This window comes from Mchenga conophoros, linkage group LG18, assembly GCF_057382185.1.
Source record: "Mchenga conophoros isolate Kocher_MC1m ecotype Shallow Benthic linkage group LG18, M_conophoros_male_GT1.1, whole genome shotgun sequence".
NCBI lineage: Eukaryota > Metazoa > Chordata > Actinopteri > Cichliformes > Cichlidae > Mchenga > Mchenga conophoros.
The window spans coordinates 9986999-10004154 of record NC_140543.1 but is presented as its reverse complement, the minus strand read 5'-3'; the positions used below and the strand labels follow the sequence as shown (position 1 = coordinate 10004154).

Below are 17156 nucleotides of genomic sequence, written 5' to 3'. Positions count from 1 at the left end.
ATGTCTTGGTCTTACTTTGAATAAGAATTCAAACAGATTGTCTTAAAAAAACATTTAAAAAGAAGTGTAGTAGTAAAGTGTATCCTATACTATCGAAGAATTTAGTGTATGAACTGTATAAACTTGAGAATAGGTTAAAGAAAAAACTGTACTGAGTACTTAATATTTTGCAGCAGATGTACTATTGACCTGTAGACTACCCAGAATTACTATTTTAAACACCTGATGTTGTAGTTGAGTTGGCGAGGAAATGGAAAAAAAAGGATTTTCATCAGCGTCAAAGTGATTCTGGAAACTGCCAGAGGGGAAAGTGGCACTTTGGTGGTGCATAGTGTGGATGGTGTGCTGCCAACATCGAGCGGTGGAAGGATTACTAGGAGGATCCCGCTGAGGAAGCAGAGGTGGTTGGCTTCTTCCTTAGAGACTGGGTGAGGGGTTTGATAGTTTGGGAGGTACTCAGTGTATAGCTCCTACTCCTCCACACCTAGGGAGCCAACTGAGTAGTTCAATCATCTGACTAGAAAGCCCTGTGTGCAACTCCTGTGCCACGTGTTCTGGGGATGCTCAGGCCCAGGGGAAGAGAGCAGGGCTGCAAAGATTCGTCTCCATAATGAATGACATCAACTATAAAGATGCGTCATATTGTAAAACCACGTAATAAATGCGCTTTTCTAACTGCAATACATTACAGGAAGCTATGGGGGCAGCAGTACCGCCTAATAACGTCTGGCAAAACTGCACTCGAGGAAGAACGTAGTCAAACGGCAAAACAGGAGGAGGGAAAAAAATGGAGGCGGGGAATTTAAAATATGTAAAAGCATTTCACAGAAAACGCACAAAATTAAAAGCAGACTGTGCAAAGCGGAGCATTACTCCAGTGCACGAGAACTAAAATGCACCGACACCCTTGAGCTGTGACGTCAGTTTAATTGGCATTAAGCACTTTATTTTTATTTATTTTAGCCATTTTTAAATGGTAAATGGCCTGTATTTATATAGCGCTTTACTAGTCCCTAAGGACCCCAAAGCGCTTTACATATCCAGTCATCCACCCATTCACACAAACATTCACACACATTTTTAGTTTCCTATTTTCACTTTTTTTTTTTTTTTGTTTAAATACTACTAGCATTTTAATTTATATTACCTAATATTTTGATTAATTTCATTTTTTAGCCTGATGGTAATGTTAAAATTACATTTGATTATTTTCAAATTCATGTTTCCTGGGTCATAATTTTAACTTGCTGTGGGATGAGACAACAGGGTGATTCACAGGTGGGAAGACTTGAGCAGGTGAGATACTTTAGCCTAGAACAGGAGGTTTGCCCACAGGAAGCAGAGATAATAATTATTAAAATAATCATTGACTAATTAAAGAAAAATCAGGCAGATTAGTTGAAAATGAAAATAATCATTAGTTGCAGTAGAGAGATTCCCTCTGTCTAGTAGCCCTGGGAATACCAAGGTGTTCCCTTAGATGAGCTAGATGTGGGGGGTCTCACTTATTTACTTAGGAAGCTGTCCCTCCGGCATAAATTACCCTGATTTCAACTTGATAAGAAAAACATAAACATAAAGGTTGCTTTACCCATTAACGTTTATTTGTTCTGCAGCACTTGCCTCTAAAGGTCCTGAATGCTATTTGGACTAATATTGATTAATACTCATATATACGCCTTTATTGTTTCACAAGGGGTTAAAAACAGAATATCCACATTTTAGACTTGAATTGCAGATTTTATTACAGCAGCTTGGCAGGAGCTAAGCAAAAGCCAAAATAAATAAGAGAAGTATAATCAAATCACATCAATTCTACTCATTTAATTAACCCACTCTAAGCTAATGTTGATTTTTTCTTATCTTTGGGGTGAGAGAGGTTGGTGGTGAGACAGTTCCAGCACCATAGATGTGTTCCACCTCAGTGCTCTGTGTTAATGGAAATGTTTAGGAAAACAGGATTCCTCAAAGTTATAATTCACAGGGCAAACCCTGGTCTTGAGACTCTGCGATCCACCTGGTAAATAATGGAAGTCCAAACCTTCTCAGAATTATAATTCAACATGTGAATGATGATGATGATGATGAGCAGAAATAGAGCCAAATCCAAGTCTGCAATTTCAGTCCACTGGCCAATCTCCCCCTGGGACCTCTGCTAGAATTTTCAGCGGTGAACTTCTGGAATCCCTTTGAACTGCGAGATGAGCAGTTCAAAGGGTTGAACTGCTGCAGACTGACCCAGTAGACCTCCAGGCAATTTATGCTTTATCAAGTGCCCAGTCGCCCCACCTATCTCTCTCTAATATCTAGCCAACCAATCAGATGTTTACACAAGTTTCACTGATCTTCAGCCAGACCTCAATATTCTTTCCATTTATGACCTTTCACCCACTTTAACTAAGGCGAAGGCCATTTCATTTCATGACTTCATTCAGTTGAGATTTCATTAGCACATTCACTTCACATAATTCCTTTTAATACAGATACTTGTTTCTTTAAAACTTTTGCGTTTGTCATTCATATTCATTAAATACAATATATTCAATGCAATCCCCCTTTTCACTAAATCATACACTTTAAAAGTCAGACATTCAGTGTTCTTAGCATGCTCTCATTCACACACTCACACTCATATCTCTCAAGGCTGTTTCTACAGCTAGGCCTGAGTTAGGCCTGTCTCTAAAATCATTATTCTCTTTTCTTACTTTTCCTTATTCATCATTTTAGCCTCAAACATCTTTAAATTTACAGATTATGTTCTGACCAGTATTGCACATAATTAACTATCAGCAAAATCACATATGAATAATAATTCTGTGTTTAACCTTTACAACATTTAACTCTATTTTTCTTGTTCAAAAGTATAATGATGGGTTGGTGACATAGTTCTTATCCTCTTAAACTCCGACATGAATAAACAGGTCGATGATGGATTCGCGTTTACACACACAAACATTAGAATTTGCATTTTCACTACTCAGACTGCATCTCTCTGTTAACATTTAGATCAAACTTCAATCTTTGATCTTAAACCTTATAGATGATCTACTTACTATCAGAATGGGAAAAGGTCTTTCTAGCATTGTGACCATTTCAACACATAAGCCTCATATGGCTCTCTTCCACAGCATCCTGTCTTCCTTCTCTCACCCCAAACGGTCGTGGCAGATGGCTGCCCCTCCCTGAGCCTGGTTCTGCTGGAGGTTTCATCCTGTTAAAAGGGAGTTTTTCCTTCCCTCTGTTGCCAAAGTGCTTGCTCGTAGGGGGTCATAATTGTTGGGGGGTTTTCTGTATGTATTATTGTTGGGTGTACCTTACAATATGAAGCGCCTTGAGGCGACTGCTGTTGTGATTTCAGAATCAGAATCAGAATACTTTATTCATCCCGAGGGAAATTAGGGGTTACAGCAGGCAGCACGCTAATGGCGCATGCGCACTCACAAAGGAACCTTCTGACCAACTTTACACAAACATCACATTGGGCAGGCATGTCAGAAGGTAGGCTGATAGGAAAAAAACAACAAAAATACACTACATGAGGTAAGAGGAGGAGAAAAAAAAAACTCCACTCAGACTGAGCTCCTAGTGGGAGAACAGTTTGATAAAAGAAAAAACACCTCAGCACAAAAGCACATGACTATCAATACACCATAGAAACACGAGACAAGCAACAGGGGCGGGTAAAGGGTAAGAGAGAGCCGGCGTAGACAGCGCATCCGGTCCTGCAGCATCTGTGCTGGTCCAGTTGACTGCTATCATCCCCGGTAGGGCACAAGCATCAAGGCGTTGGAAAGGGAGGGGGATGAGTGAGTGCTTATCAGTGTAAGTGTGTGTGTGTGCGTGTCCATAGTTTAGCTGAGACAGTGTCCTTCGGCCTATCAGGCTAAGTAAACAGTCCTCCAGCCAATCCAGGTGTCCTTCATGGGGCGGGAAGAATAGTCATCACACAGTCGTTATCAGGGAGTTGTTTTGGTGGGCTTGGCGCTATATAAATAAAATTGAACTGAACTGAAGGCTGGGTATCAGCTGTGATGGCACGGTGCAGCCAAGAGGACATGAATCTCTCCTTACTCCACGTTACACAACAGTAACCCACTGCCCTCTTCTGGTCGTGTTCTGGAAACACACACAGTTAGGCGAAATCGGACCCATAAATACAGTTTTTGCTGATGTTTTTTTTAAAGAACAAATCCTCAAAAAAAAAAAATCAACATTGAGTAAAGCATTATTTTTCCAAAGTGAAAAGATTTTTAAAAAATTATTAATACATGCCCTGTGAAATTTTCTTGTGAAGTATTTATGTACGTTTGTAGTCTGGTCCATTTTTTATCTTTTCTTCTTATGCTTTGCTATGAGGTAGACACTGATTACAGCCAACACCATGATGATCAGACTGACGGAGAGCAGGACTGCCTTCAGCAGACAGATGGAGATGCCATCAGAGGGAGTCTCTGAACCTGCAACACAGAAAACCATGACTTCACCACAAACTCAGATCCAGAATGTGACATTAAGCACAAGATGGTCAAAAGAAAACTACTAAGGTCTAAATTTGAATTTAAATAGATTTAATAGCAATTTTTTTTTACTTTGTAACTTAGTGAACTCTAATTCAAAATACATGCAAGTACATGCATAAAAGGCTCCAAAGAAAGACCTTATGCAATACCACGTTTTAAGTTTTCAATATTTAATCAATTATTTTTCACTCTTTCTGATAGGTTTGTAGCTTGAACCTATCCGCTGGAACGTTGAAGACAATATAATTACACAGCAAAGCAAGACACGGGTAGGCAAAGTTCTTCATGTTACTCATGCATGAGGGAGACCTGCCTGGAGTCAAGTGTCGTTCCACCACTTGACCTCCGTCAGACTCTCAGCCAGGTTCCCCACAGCACTCCTTTTATTGTGGTTACATGAATATGCATAGGGTCATTAACATATAACATCTTACATAGGTATACATGTGAACAAAGAATACTGCGTGTGTGTGTGTGTGTGTGTGTGTGTGTGTGTGTGTGTGTGTGTGTGTGTGTGTGTGTGTGTGTGTGTGTGTGATTTGTGTGAGGTCAAGATGTGACCCGCTGGTGCCAGGAGTCTAACGGGTCCATCTAAACACAAAAGGCTCTTACACTCAAACAGATATACGTGTGTTTGCTATACCATATATCAATAAGAAAAGATAAAACCTCTCCTAGGGGGTATGTGATCTATGCCAGGACACTCTGTGGAGGAGTGAACGCACTCCCCTCTTCATGCTACACAGAGTTGTTACAGACCTCCTAGGATGAGACATTCTTTCAATCTACAAATGATTATATACTTCTAAGCATATATGGTTAAATATTTCTAAGCATAAATGACAATCAACAATACAAAACCTAACACTTTCTGCTTTTTGTCATGTCAAACATAACAACAAACTACTTGTAAGCCTAACAAAAAGGTTCAAGATTTATGTTATTATTTTTATGAGCCAATGTTCCACATGTACTTATTTGTATTTTTCTAAGTTTGTGAACATATTTAATTGGAAACACTAAATTTTTATTTTAAAAAAAGAATTGCTCCCACTCTTTAAGTTTAATTCCAACCTATAAATTGAAATCAAGCACCAAAGGCTGTGACTTTCTTGGCTGATTCTCAGCAGGTCTGAGTTTCAGTGTCACATTCAAAAGTGCTGCTAATGTGGGTTTAGTCTCTCAGTTTATTTCTTTTTTTTTTATCACTAGGAAGCTACTGACAAATTTGGTGGTATATCTGTGGTGGAGAACATAAAACAAAACACTACATCAAATACAATGCATGATAAAAATATTATGCAAATACTTCTCCCAAAAATGAATGGGTATATTCCATTTGAAAAAGCAGCACTACTAATGGGAAGAAATTTATGAATGAACAGTAATTAATTATCAACATTATCTACCCAGGTCTTTAACATCAGTTTGCTATTAAATTCTATTTCAGATAAATAGAAGCAGACAAATGATTTCATATGATTAATTTTGCACTGCTTGTTGTGGTTCTGTGCTTATATAATACTCAACATGCACCTTGGACTATGACCTTGTATTCAGCTACCCTTTGTGAGATTGTCTTTTATTCTTACCTGAAAGTGTCTTGCAGTAAGATGTTATCTTTTCTGTCTTGTGTTTCCAGCTCACTTGGTTGCTGTGATTACAGATGATGAAGTCTTGCTGCAAATAAATAATGAGAGTGGAAGAACAGGGCTTGGCTTTTTTTCTATTTTCTACATGAGAGCAGTTTTGGGTGTCACATCTAAACCTGCTGCTGATGTGAGAATCCACTGTGCTGCAGGTCACAGTGAGGTTACAGGAGTTTGAACTGCTATCCACAGAGTCCACTGTCAGGTTAACTGGAGAAACTGGATCTGAGGAGCAACAACAGGCACAAAGAGAGTTACAGCTGGTCTATGCTGCATGAGTATTTAACAGTTATAATAAAAATAGAAACCTACCTTGGACTATGACCTTGTATTCAGCTACCCTCTGGTTTTGTTCCCCACTTACTATTGCAATATAATCTCCGCTGTCACTGTGTTGCACATTCTTCAACAGCAAAGAATTATTTTGTACAAAAATCTTAGCCCTGCCTTTATATGTGCCAAACACTACTGAATTAAGATAATTACTTTTAGCTACTATGTGAATGATATTAAATCTCCAGAAAAAATCTGCCCCTTCGGTGAGTGCAACAGAGCCTTTTATATCCAGAAGTAAGTCTTTTCCATGCTCCACGAACACATGTTCAGGCCCTAAATAAAGACAAATAATAATTATAATAATATCATAATCAAGTACATCCATGTTTATTGTTTCTGTTGGTTGCATGTGTTTTTGTTATGATCACAAGTTGATTGAAAAAAAAATGTCTTGATAAATCAATCAATCAATCAATCAATCAATCAATCAATCAATCAATCAATCAATCAATCAATCACCCTTTAAAAACATCCCAGAAAGTCAATTCTGAACATTTTCACTCAAAACGCAGAAGAACAGAATCAGCTTGTTGGGAATTGATCAGCAATTATTTTTTTTAGCAGTAAGCTAATTGTCTAAGGAGCTTGGAAAGAAAAGTGTCTGGACATCAGTTCATCTTCTTGAGTTCTAGGGTCAAATGGTGGAGAGGTCTGGGCATTCCTCAGACAAACTTAACAATGTAGTGTATGCTGTACAGTGTACATGGGTCATTTCAGCTCAGGAAATCGCATGATAGGTGAGGCTAGGTTTTACAATGAGCTTACCCGAAACCTTGCCTGATTGTGACCTACATCCGTTTTCACACCTTGGCTCGTGTGAACTTAAGAAACTTCTCGGATGAGACGTGAAACATCTTCAAGCAACTTAAAGAAGTCAGGACACTTTTCTTTCCGAGCTCCTTATACTATCATGACCTGGATGACTAAGAACCTTCACAGACAGTAAGTTAATTATTAATTCAAACAGTTTTTATAACAAACTAGAAATTTACAGAATTGAATCAATTATAATTTGACAGAAACATCTAACCAATTAAAAGCATTTTGGACATCTTTGGTGGAATATCACTTAGTTAATACCAAATTCAAATTCAAATCAAATTCAAATTTTATTTGTCACGTACACAGTCATACACAGTACGATATGTAGTGAAATGCTTGGACAACTGCTCGTGACCTAAAGAAAACAAAAAAGGAAAGGCTATGAATAAGATAGGAAATAAATATGAAAAATTAAAAAGGGTAAATTTAACTAGGAAGGAATAAAATATAAATTAAGGTTAAAAATGAAATAACTGTACAACACAAATTAGAATGAAGGGTAAATTTAACTGGGAAGAATAAGATAAAATATATAAATTAAAGTTGAAAATAAAATAACTGTACAACAAAATACACAATACACAATATAGAACTATATAAGAATGTATGAAGAAATCTAAATATAAATAAATATATACACAATAACAGCAGCTGTACAAGTATTAACCGGAAATGAAGAATATAGTGACCAGTGTTGTGCAAAACCAAAGTCCAGAAAGTCCAGTGTGTGTGTAAGAACTGTATGTGTGGGTCAGTACTGTGTGGTGGTGTGATTGAGAGACCGTATCGCCTGCGGGAAGAAGCTCCTCCTCAGTCTCTCTGTGTTGGTCTTCAGGGAGCGGAATCGCTTTCCTGACCTCAACAGAGAGAACAGTCTGTTGTTGGGATGGCTGAGGTCCTTCACGATCTTCCATTTGCTTTGTCTTTGATAAACAAACAAATAAAAAAAAAAACGTGCCCATGCTTACATAAAAATATTGCCAAATGCTAAACTAAGATCCAATAGTACTGCTTCCAGTTCACCATACTGCGGGTCACAGCCTCAGCTGTCAGAAAAAGAGTTCACTCTCAGCTGACCTGTACTGTTATTTAAGATTTCTTTAACATATTTTCCACACTGTGCTTGGAGACATGTTGGAACAATTTTTCTCCAAGTACTTCTGTTATTAAAATATCTAGAACAGGGGTCGGCAACCCTGGGCTCAGGGTTAACTGATGGCACGACCATAGATGGACTGGCCATCAGGCATACCGGGCACATGCTTTTTTTTAATTCTTTTTTTTTTTTTTTTGTAACGGTATAAACAATGAAAGGTGGTGGATTGGCTATGGTGGAGCTTCCACAGATTCAGTAACATTAGCAAGTGGTGGAGGCTGGCAGGTGGATGAGGGAAAGGGGAGGCAGGAGGAGAGACCCGAGGCGGCCGCCGGTCCGAGTGTCAGGTGAACTGAACTTCAGGTAAGAAGTTATTACCTGCAGTCTATCTGGGTCAGATATAAACCAAGTTTAGGTGGAGTTTATTTTTGTTGTGCTGACTTTTTACAGTCAGTTATATGGCTTTTTCCTATAGGAAAAGCCATATATAATACCTGGTGGGCCGGTCTCTAGTCAAAATGCCCGGGCCGATTTTTTTGTCCCAGTCCAGCCCTGGGCACCACACGCAGTGAATTAATCTGAGAAGGTGCATTAAAAAATAAATGGCTGCGCCAGCGGTGCACATTGCAAATTAGCTCGCATAGACACATTGGTTGTGCCGGATGATCTGATATCCTCGTGTTGGTGTTGTTCCCAGACCATCATGAAAATGTTGTTCCAGGTTCAACATTGCAAGTGACCAATCAGAATGTTGTGACGTTATTCTTTTGCGCGCCAAGCCATTCGTGCATTTATGAAATTCCAATGTTGCAAGGACAATATCAATTCTGCTTACTGTTAATTAAAGGGTTACGGTTAGGGTTAGGGTCAGGGTCCGTTGATCGGCGGACAGAGGCGGTTTCTCGCAGCTTAAGTACAGTTTTTTGTTTTACGCCGGTTTTTCCCGAAGTCGCAAAAGTATGACGTCACAACATTCTGATTGGTCACTTGCAATGTTGATCCTGGAACAACATTTAGTATGATGATCTGGGAACAACACCAACACGAGGATATCAGATCAACTGGTTGGGCCTCTTCTTAATGACGGTATTTTAACTAACAACCCCAACTATCAGATTCAACTTGTAATTGGCTAAAAATAACTTATCCTACCGGTGAGAGTGACGTTGTTAGTGATAGGTTTGTAGCTTGAACCCATCCGCTGGAACGTTGAAGACAATATAATTACACTGCAAAGCAAGACACAAGTAGGCAGAGTTCTCTGGTTTACTCATGCATGAGGGAGACCTGGCTAGAGCCAAGCGTCGTTCCACCACTTGACCTCCATCAGACTCTCAGCCAGGCTTCCCATAGCACTCCTTTTATTGTGGTTACATGAATATGCATAGGGTCATTAACATATAACATCTCACATAGGTTTACATGTAAACAAAGAATACTGTGTGTGTGTGTGTGTGTGTGTGTGTGTGTGTGTGTGTGTGCTGATCAAAGGGTCATATACATGAAAGCACCAAGGCAAACATCCTTAGTCAGGAAGAGGGTAGACCCCCCCTCACCCTAGATAACACCGTGAGGAAGTCCTGCAGTTCATCTAAACAAAAAGCACTTAGACTAAAACAAACATAGCTACGTTAATCCTACCATAAAACAATAAGACAAGGTACGAGCTCTCTCGTGCCCTCAGTGTGCTCTCTAATACACACAAAGTTTGCAGACTATTAAGGATCAAAACCTCTACCAATCTACAACTAATTACAAAACTCTAAGCATATATAAGTAGACATTTCTAAGCATAAATGACAATCAACAATACAAACTCTAACAGTTAGCTTTCCACATTTCGACACTTCAAAAGCTTCAGGAGCTTTCCACTCAGCACAGCATCAGCACCACGGAAATACATGGATACAGCCGTAGACTCGAGACACAATGCGTTTTTGGGACTTTCAGGCGTATGGACCAATGTTTTATTTTCTGAACAAACCAGAAAGCTTTAATGAGCAGCTAGATTTGTCTCGCATTAACTGGCTGAGTTAATGCCAGTTAATGCAACATCGAAGCAGCTGGAATCCACAGCTGTGCGTGTTCATGGAGCTTGCATGTTCACCTGCTGGACATACCTGACAAGTTTAACTGTCTTCAGAACATTGCAGAGGCCTTATTGACTGTACTTGGCTCTACATATCTGTGTGAGCAGATTTTCTCTCACACGAAGAGTGTCCTCGGGTAGCTGTCTGAATGCTGGACACTCGGAGACCTGTGTCTCTGAGAGACCAGAGATCACATTAACATTACAAGCCCATTATCATCAATGGAGCTCCAGTGGAGAGGGTGCAGTCCTTCAAGTATCTTGGTGTCCACATCTCCTCAGACCTGACATGGGCTGCCCACATTCAGGTCCAGACCAAAAAGGCTAGGCAGCGCCTGTATCACCTTCGACAACTGAGGAAGTTCAGGGTCTCTCCAAAGATCCTCAGGATTTTCTATACAGGCGCTGTGGAGAGCATCCTCACACAGAACATGACATCGTGGTTTGGGAACAGCTGTGTGAAGGACCAAAAAGCTCTCCAGAGAGTGATCCGTACAGCAGAACGCTGCTGCAGGATTGCTCTCCCCTCGCTTCAGGACACCTACACCAGGAGATGCCGGACTAGAGCAGCGCAGATACTGAAGGACCCGTCCCATCCTGGCAACAAACTGTTCCAACTTCTGCAATCTGGTAGAAGGTTCCGCATCTTCCGGGCAAGGACAGAGAGACTCAAGAGGAGCTTCTATCCCCAAGCCATCCGTGCCCTAAACACACACACCCGCCCGCTCACATCATCTATAATTGACTGAGACAGGACTCTTCCAGACACTAAACCAAGGCACAATGTACATTCCAAATTCCTTTAATTTTAAATATGTTTATATTGTCTATCCTGTAAAATAGTCAGATGTCTATTCATATTAATGTACAGAATTCACCCGCTTGCTGCTACTACTGCACATTCACCCAGTGTATATACTATATATATATATATATAATGTTCTTCCTCTACACCCCCCCCCCCCCCCCCCCCCAATTTTTGCACATGTCGAGGAGCATGTCAGGCCACATTTCACTGTGTGTTATACTTGTATAACTATGCATGTGACAAATAAAGAACCTTGAACCTTGAACCTTGAACATGTGCAGGGGAGACCGGGGATAGTTGTAACGTGGGTCAGTTGTAACACTTCCAATTTCTCCAATCAGGGCTAAGTTTCAAATGATGTGACTCATCCTGTGCATGCCCAACTCAGTTCTGCTATCACATGTGAAAAATCAGCACATTTTGTCAAACACAGACAATTTAACATGAAAAAAAGTAATTTGTATGCCAAAAAGTAAGTTTTTCTACTTTATTTCAATTTCTAATAGCATTATCTGCTTTGCAGTTAAACTCATCAAACTTAAATTATGTTATTTGTATGCCTATGGGGATATATTCTGTGTAGGTCTTTAGTGCTAGTGTTTTAGCCGTTGGCTGTAATGTTAGCTAGTTCATGGCTATAGGAGTCTGGGTCAGTTGTAACAGCAACAGTCTGGGTTAGTTGTAACAATAATGCAGATGTTACAACTTACCACACTATTACTTTAACTTATATTAAACAAGTTGGGGCAGCGACATCAGCAGAGAGAGGTTCACTAGTCGCTTTTGTATATGCGGTTAATGCCATTGGCAACACAATTCCTCCACTGTTTGTGTTCCCACTAGAGATGGACCGATCCGATATTACGTATCGGTATCGGTCCGATACTGACCTAAATTACTGGATCGGATATCGGAGAAAAATAAAAAATGTAATCCGATCCATTAAATATCACGAAAGCATCTCACAAAACTTGCAACACGCCGTAACTCACCTCAGAACGTTAGCAGTCGGAGCAGTATGCATCACGTGATAGAGCGGCTGTGGCATGCGGGACCTGTCGGTGGTCTGGATAGCATTTGGAGCTTCGCTAGCAACCTGGCATTTCATCTCCGACAAAGTTATCCCGAGAGAAGTAAAGCAAGTGTGTAAGTCCATCTCTGAATGTAAAGCATTCCTGCGTTAAGCTTAACAAGCGACTGCCTCTCTCGCTCTCCTGCTGCTACTTCAATCGTGAAACTGCTCAATGATCAGCTGATCGGCTTTTCTGTCGCGAGTCCGTCTCTCTTGTTTGTTTTTGGCCCACTTTGCACCAGAAAGAGGAAACCAGCGGCTGAACAACAGCAGCACGTTTAAGCTTGATAAGCTGTTGTTAGAATTTATTTAATATTACTTTCTACACCAGGATCGTTTTCTACGTAGCTGACGGCTGGTAACTGTGCAGGGGCGGATCTAGCAAAGTTTAGCCAGGGGGGCCGATAGGGCATTAACTGGGAAAAGGGGGCACAAAGACATACTTTTCTTTCTTATTCTCATTTAAAATGTCTAGCTTTTAATAAATAATTATCTGACACCCAAAGTTTTAATTTGATGTAAAACGAATAGAAGTCAATTACTGTATATAGTGACTATTAAGTCTAATATATATACCCTAGTAAGCTATAGTACTTTTTACTTTGGGAAGGTACCATCTGTGCAGTCTGCAATTTTGTTGAAGAAAGATGTTGAATCTATTTAATATTTCTTGAAAAATAATTGATTTCTGTGCATTTTTTTCACACTTCATCAAATTAAGGTTGATTACGTCGATTAAGCATCATGAGGTGGAGCGTGAGGGGTGGTTCCCTATTTTTTATTTATTTATTTTTGTTGTTGCTGGGAGTTGGAACCCTATTAGTTAGGTTGCTTAATATTTACGCTAAGTACTCTTTAAAATACCAGAATAGGGAGGATGGTGTAGGTTTAAGTTTATTAGATTGATCAGTATTGCTGAACTATGAAATATTTTTTTTGTATACAGGTATAACAGAATAGCTTTAGTGTAGTTGTTGTTTTAAACTTGAGTATGAACTTATACAAAATGCAGCAAGATATTTAAAAAAAAACAGTTTTGTTGATTAAAAAACACTATATCGGATTCATATCGGTATCGGCAGATATCCAAATTTATGATATCGGTATCGGTATCGGACATAAAAAAGTGGTATCGTGCCATCTCTAGTTCCCACACATACATTATGCAGACCACTGTGTCAGAGATGGACCAGTAGGAAGTATTGGTGGAAATAAATCAGGATGGGTGCAAGAAACAGATTTCCTCATCTTTCTGAAGCACTTTGCAAACCACACCAAGGTAAGCCATGATAAAAAGTAATGGAATTGCGACGCTGGTGAACAACTACATTTTTCAGCTTCATTGTTATGTTCAAAATTGGTGCAAGAGCTGTAGGTTATAATGCCCACTGAGCCAATGAGGCCAAACTCAAGGAAGACCAATGAAAATTAATGAAATATTCAGTTGCAGAAAATTCCATAATTTGTCTTTTTTGGGGGGTTGGTATATGTTCAAAAGCTAGATTTCTGCATTCTGTCACACACACACACAGCTACATAAATGGCTCTAAGTGCATTCATGTGTTGAATAAACAAAGATTACATGTTAATATTTTGTCAGTACCCTTATTTCATTGTGTTACATTTCACCCCAGGATATGTTACAACTAACCCAGACTATGGGGTTAATTGTAACATTTCACTCTTTGTGTTTGAGGCCATACCATGCAATGGGTAATTGTGCTGCAAAGAAAATAGCTGCACTATTTAATAGTGATGGGACGTTCTGTATCGAGGCTTCGGAGCGTGTGTCGAGTAATGGAGGGGGCGTTTCCGCGAAGCGCGTATCGAGGCTTGCTTCATTTATGGGAGGAGCTGAAAATGATGACGTCCGAAGCCTCGCTGCCCGGCTGTACCACGTGACTGGTTCATGAAGTGGTTCGAACTTTGTCGCGAGATATGACAGCAATATAAACCCCTCAGACTTCATTCAAAATGTGGGTGTTTGATGGAGAGTTGCGGTTAGAGAGAGTTTGGAGACCGTTTGGAGGTTTATGAGAGTGAGGAGAGAAAGTCAGGAGAGAATGGAGCCAGCTAAGAAGAGGAGGATGTCCTCCCCTGTGTGGGAACATTTTGATTTTATTCCTCCCAACAAGGTATGTAAATTTCTACAGAAGATGTATTTTCATGATACTGATGGTGCAATACAATTTATGTTGAGCTGTCTTGACTTTTGTACAAGGTGAAGTGTTTGCTATGTGCCAGGGAGCTGGGATATAACAACAACATCCATGCTTAGGCACTACAGAGCTTTGCATGAGAATAAGAGGAACACCGATTGTGGAGCAAGACCAGGTGAGCCATCAAATGTCAGGATAATATAGCATGCAGTAATGTTACTAAATGATATAACAATATTATACAACTGTTATAAGTTACGTGTGTGATATTTATATTTGTGCTTTGTCTTTATTGTCTTTCCTCAGGAGAACAATCTCAAATAGATGAAGACCTGGTCAGCATGGTGATTGAGGACTCCCAGCCATTTAGCATTGTGGAGGACAAAGGATTCAAAAGATTTGTTAAATCATTAAATCCTAGCTATGTTCTCCCCACTAAAAAGGTCATAAAAGCAGTGAAAATTTAGTTTTTACAGAATAAAATGTGAACAGGCAGGACTGAGGCTCAAAGCCTCAGTGTGTAGCTGTCCATACCTCAACGTTACAAAAGCACAACTACTGTCCACACCCCAACCACACCTCACCTCACAGTAAATGATCATTTCCATTTCAAGCATTTCCAAATAATCATTTCCCATACTGCCACTATAAATATACACAGTATACTGCCATCACTACAATATACATGTTTTACACACTCCTTTTGTTGTTGACATTTACAGGCTGTGTGCAAAATGCCACACTCTTCAAATTCATGCCAGCTATTATTTTTACGTCCAGTAGGTGTCCTGCTAGAGCAAATGAAGCTTCATGAAGCTTCGCGTTGGGGTGAACCAATTGGATGAAAAGCTTCAGTGCTTCATGGGGCTTCATCTGCCCATCACTACTATTTAATAGCCGAGACATGTAAATACTTTGGATTACATTTTGAATCCACTACCTTAAACGAGCTCCAAATTACAGACAAAAATGTCAAAAATGTTACAACTATCCCCGGTCTCCCCTACCCCTGTATTAACAAACATGGCATATTGGCTCAGTTTATTTTTCTTATCATTGTTGTGAGGAGACCATAAATAGCATGTGCATTTCTGTTGTATAGTTCATTTGCTGTTATGGATAAAAAGTGTCTTTTTTTTTGTTTCAAAATAGCTGATAGCTGCCAACGTCTGCAAACTTTAGTTTATTATACGTGTTTTGTAACACTTTATAATAATGCCACTGCATTAAGCATTAGTGAGGTACTAGTAAGTTATTAGTAAGTGCTTAATTCATCCTTTATATTGTATATCATTATTCCATACAAATATAGATACAGAAATACAGACAATGTATACTCAGCTATGACTGCTACTACATCACTGCCAGTAACAATCATAACCATAGTTATAATCACAGTCATAATAATATCTGTATTTATAAATGGCTTAGTAATGATATATGATTACCTAATTGCTAACACCTTACTAATGGTTACTAATGTGACATTATTTTAAAGTGCTACTTTAATATGTAATCAAACAGGATGGGCAGTATTTTCATTAGTTTTCCTGCTTTACTACAACTAACACAAACATCAGTGGAAATTCATGCAAGTAGACGCGCTGCATTTTGTTCTAACAAAATAACACATATATTAAGATTGTGTCTATTTAAAGAATAAAGAATAAAAAGTAATATCAAAAACTAGCGTTTTGTACCTTTGGCCTGTTCTGATCTGTTTGATGAAAATAAAGCAGTTGACCTTGGTATTTTCAATTACACTTAACTGGCTATTATTCTCTTACCTCTTGTCTCGGTGCAGGACAGCAGTGCAAGTATCACAAAGAAAATCATTGCAGACTCTTGAGCCTTCTAAACACATGCAACACCAGGGAAGTGGTTTATACCTATGACAGACCTACACGGGCAGCCCCTTTTCACAGCAGTGTAAAAGTAAACACATAAACTTTTCAAGTCCAATTTCCTTTCAAAGCAATGTTTCACAACTTAAAATCTGTCATGTTAAAAATGTTAATGTATTTTATTAAATTTGGTTACTTTTGGATTTAAGCACTTGAACTTACATATGTAGCTCGCTAAATTTCCAGTGTTAGCCACAATAATTCTCATATGTCTATGTCCCATTTTCTGGTGGTTGTGTTACATAAATGCTACATAAAGTTGGAAAATGAAGGCGTTATAGTTTAGCTCTGAGCTGACCACAGTTTCACAGCTGCACAGTCTTGCTACAGAAACATTTGCTGAAAGCATTTGTGGGCAGTTGTCAAAACAGATGTGGTTACACATTCAAACTGCTTTCAGGTTACAGAAAGCAAATGTGCTGCAAGTGGTCAAAACAAATCAACACACAAGAAAAAAAAACAGCCCATTTTAACTTGATCTTTTTCTACATAAATTGTGAGTTACTTGAAAAATTGTTTGACAACAAACTGTTTTTCTTTGCTTGGTATGAGGTCGACCTCACTATGAGGTCGACACTGATTGTTTGATGGAGTAACCTTCTAAATATCTTAATGACTGTTCAATATGCAGATAACATAAATATATCTTTAAAAAGACTCTACAATATGATAACAGGTTTACTTCAATGTACTGTTGCTGT

At 39.1% G+C, this 17156-nt stretch overlaps 1 protein-coding gene across 3 annotated transcripts; it reads right to left on the bottom strand.

Annotated features, from left to right (window-relative positions):
- Positions 1 to 3357: 3357 nt before the first annotated feature.
- Positions 3358 to 16935, bottom strand: LOC146553215 (uncharacterized). 3 transcript variants are annotated; one of them, XM_085253813.1, is made up of 5 exons: positions 16339 to 16935; positions 6482 to 6778; positions 6113 to 6394; positions 4273 to 4457; positions 3358 to 4116 (listed from the first exon to the last, which is right to left on the bottom strand). In XM_085253813.1, the coding sequence occupies exons 1-4, from the start codon at positions 16385 to 16387 to the stop codon at positions 4327 to 4329; spliced, it is 759 nt and encodes a 252-aa protein (XP_085109939.1). In that variant the 5' UTR covers positions 16388 to 16935; the 3' UTR covers positions 3358 to 4116; positions 4273 to 4326. The 3 variants fall into 3 exon arrangements, with proteins under 3 accessions (XP_085109939.1, XP_085109936.1, XP_085109937.1); XM_085253810.1 differs by lacking the exon at positions 16339 to 16935 and having other exon boundaries at positions 6482 to 9090; XM_085253811.1 differs by lacking the exon at positions 16339 to 16935 and having other exon boundaries at positions 3358 to 4457; positions 6482 to 9090.
- Positions 16936 to 17156: the final 221 nt, after the last annotated feature.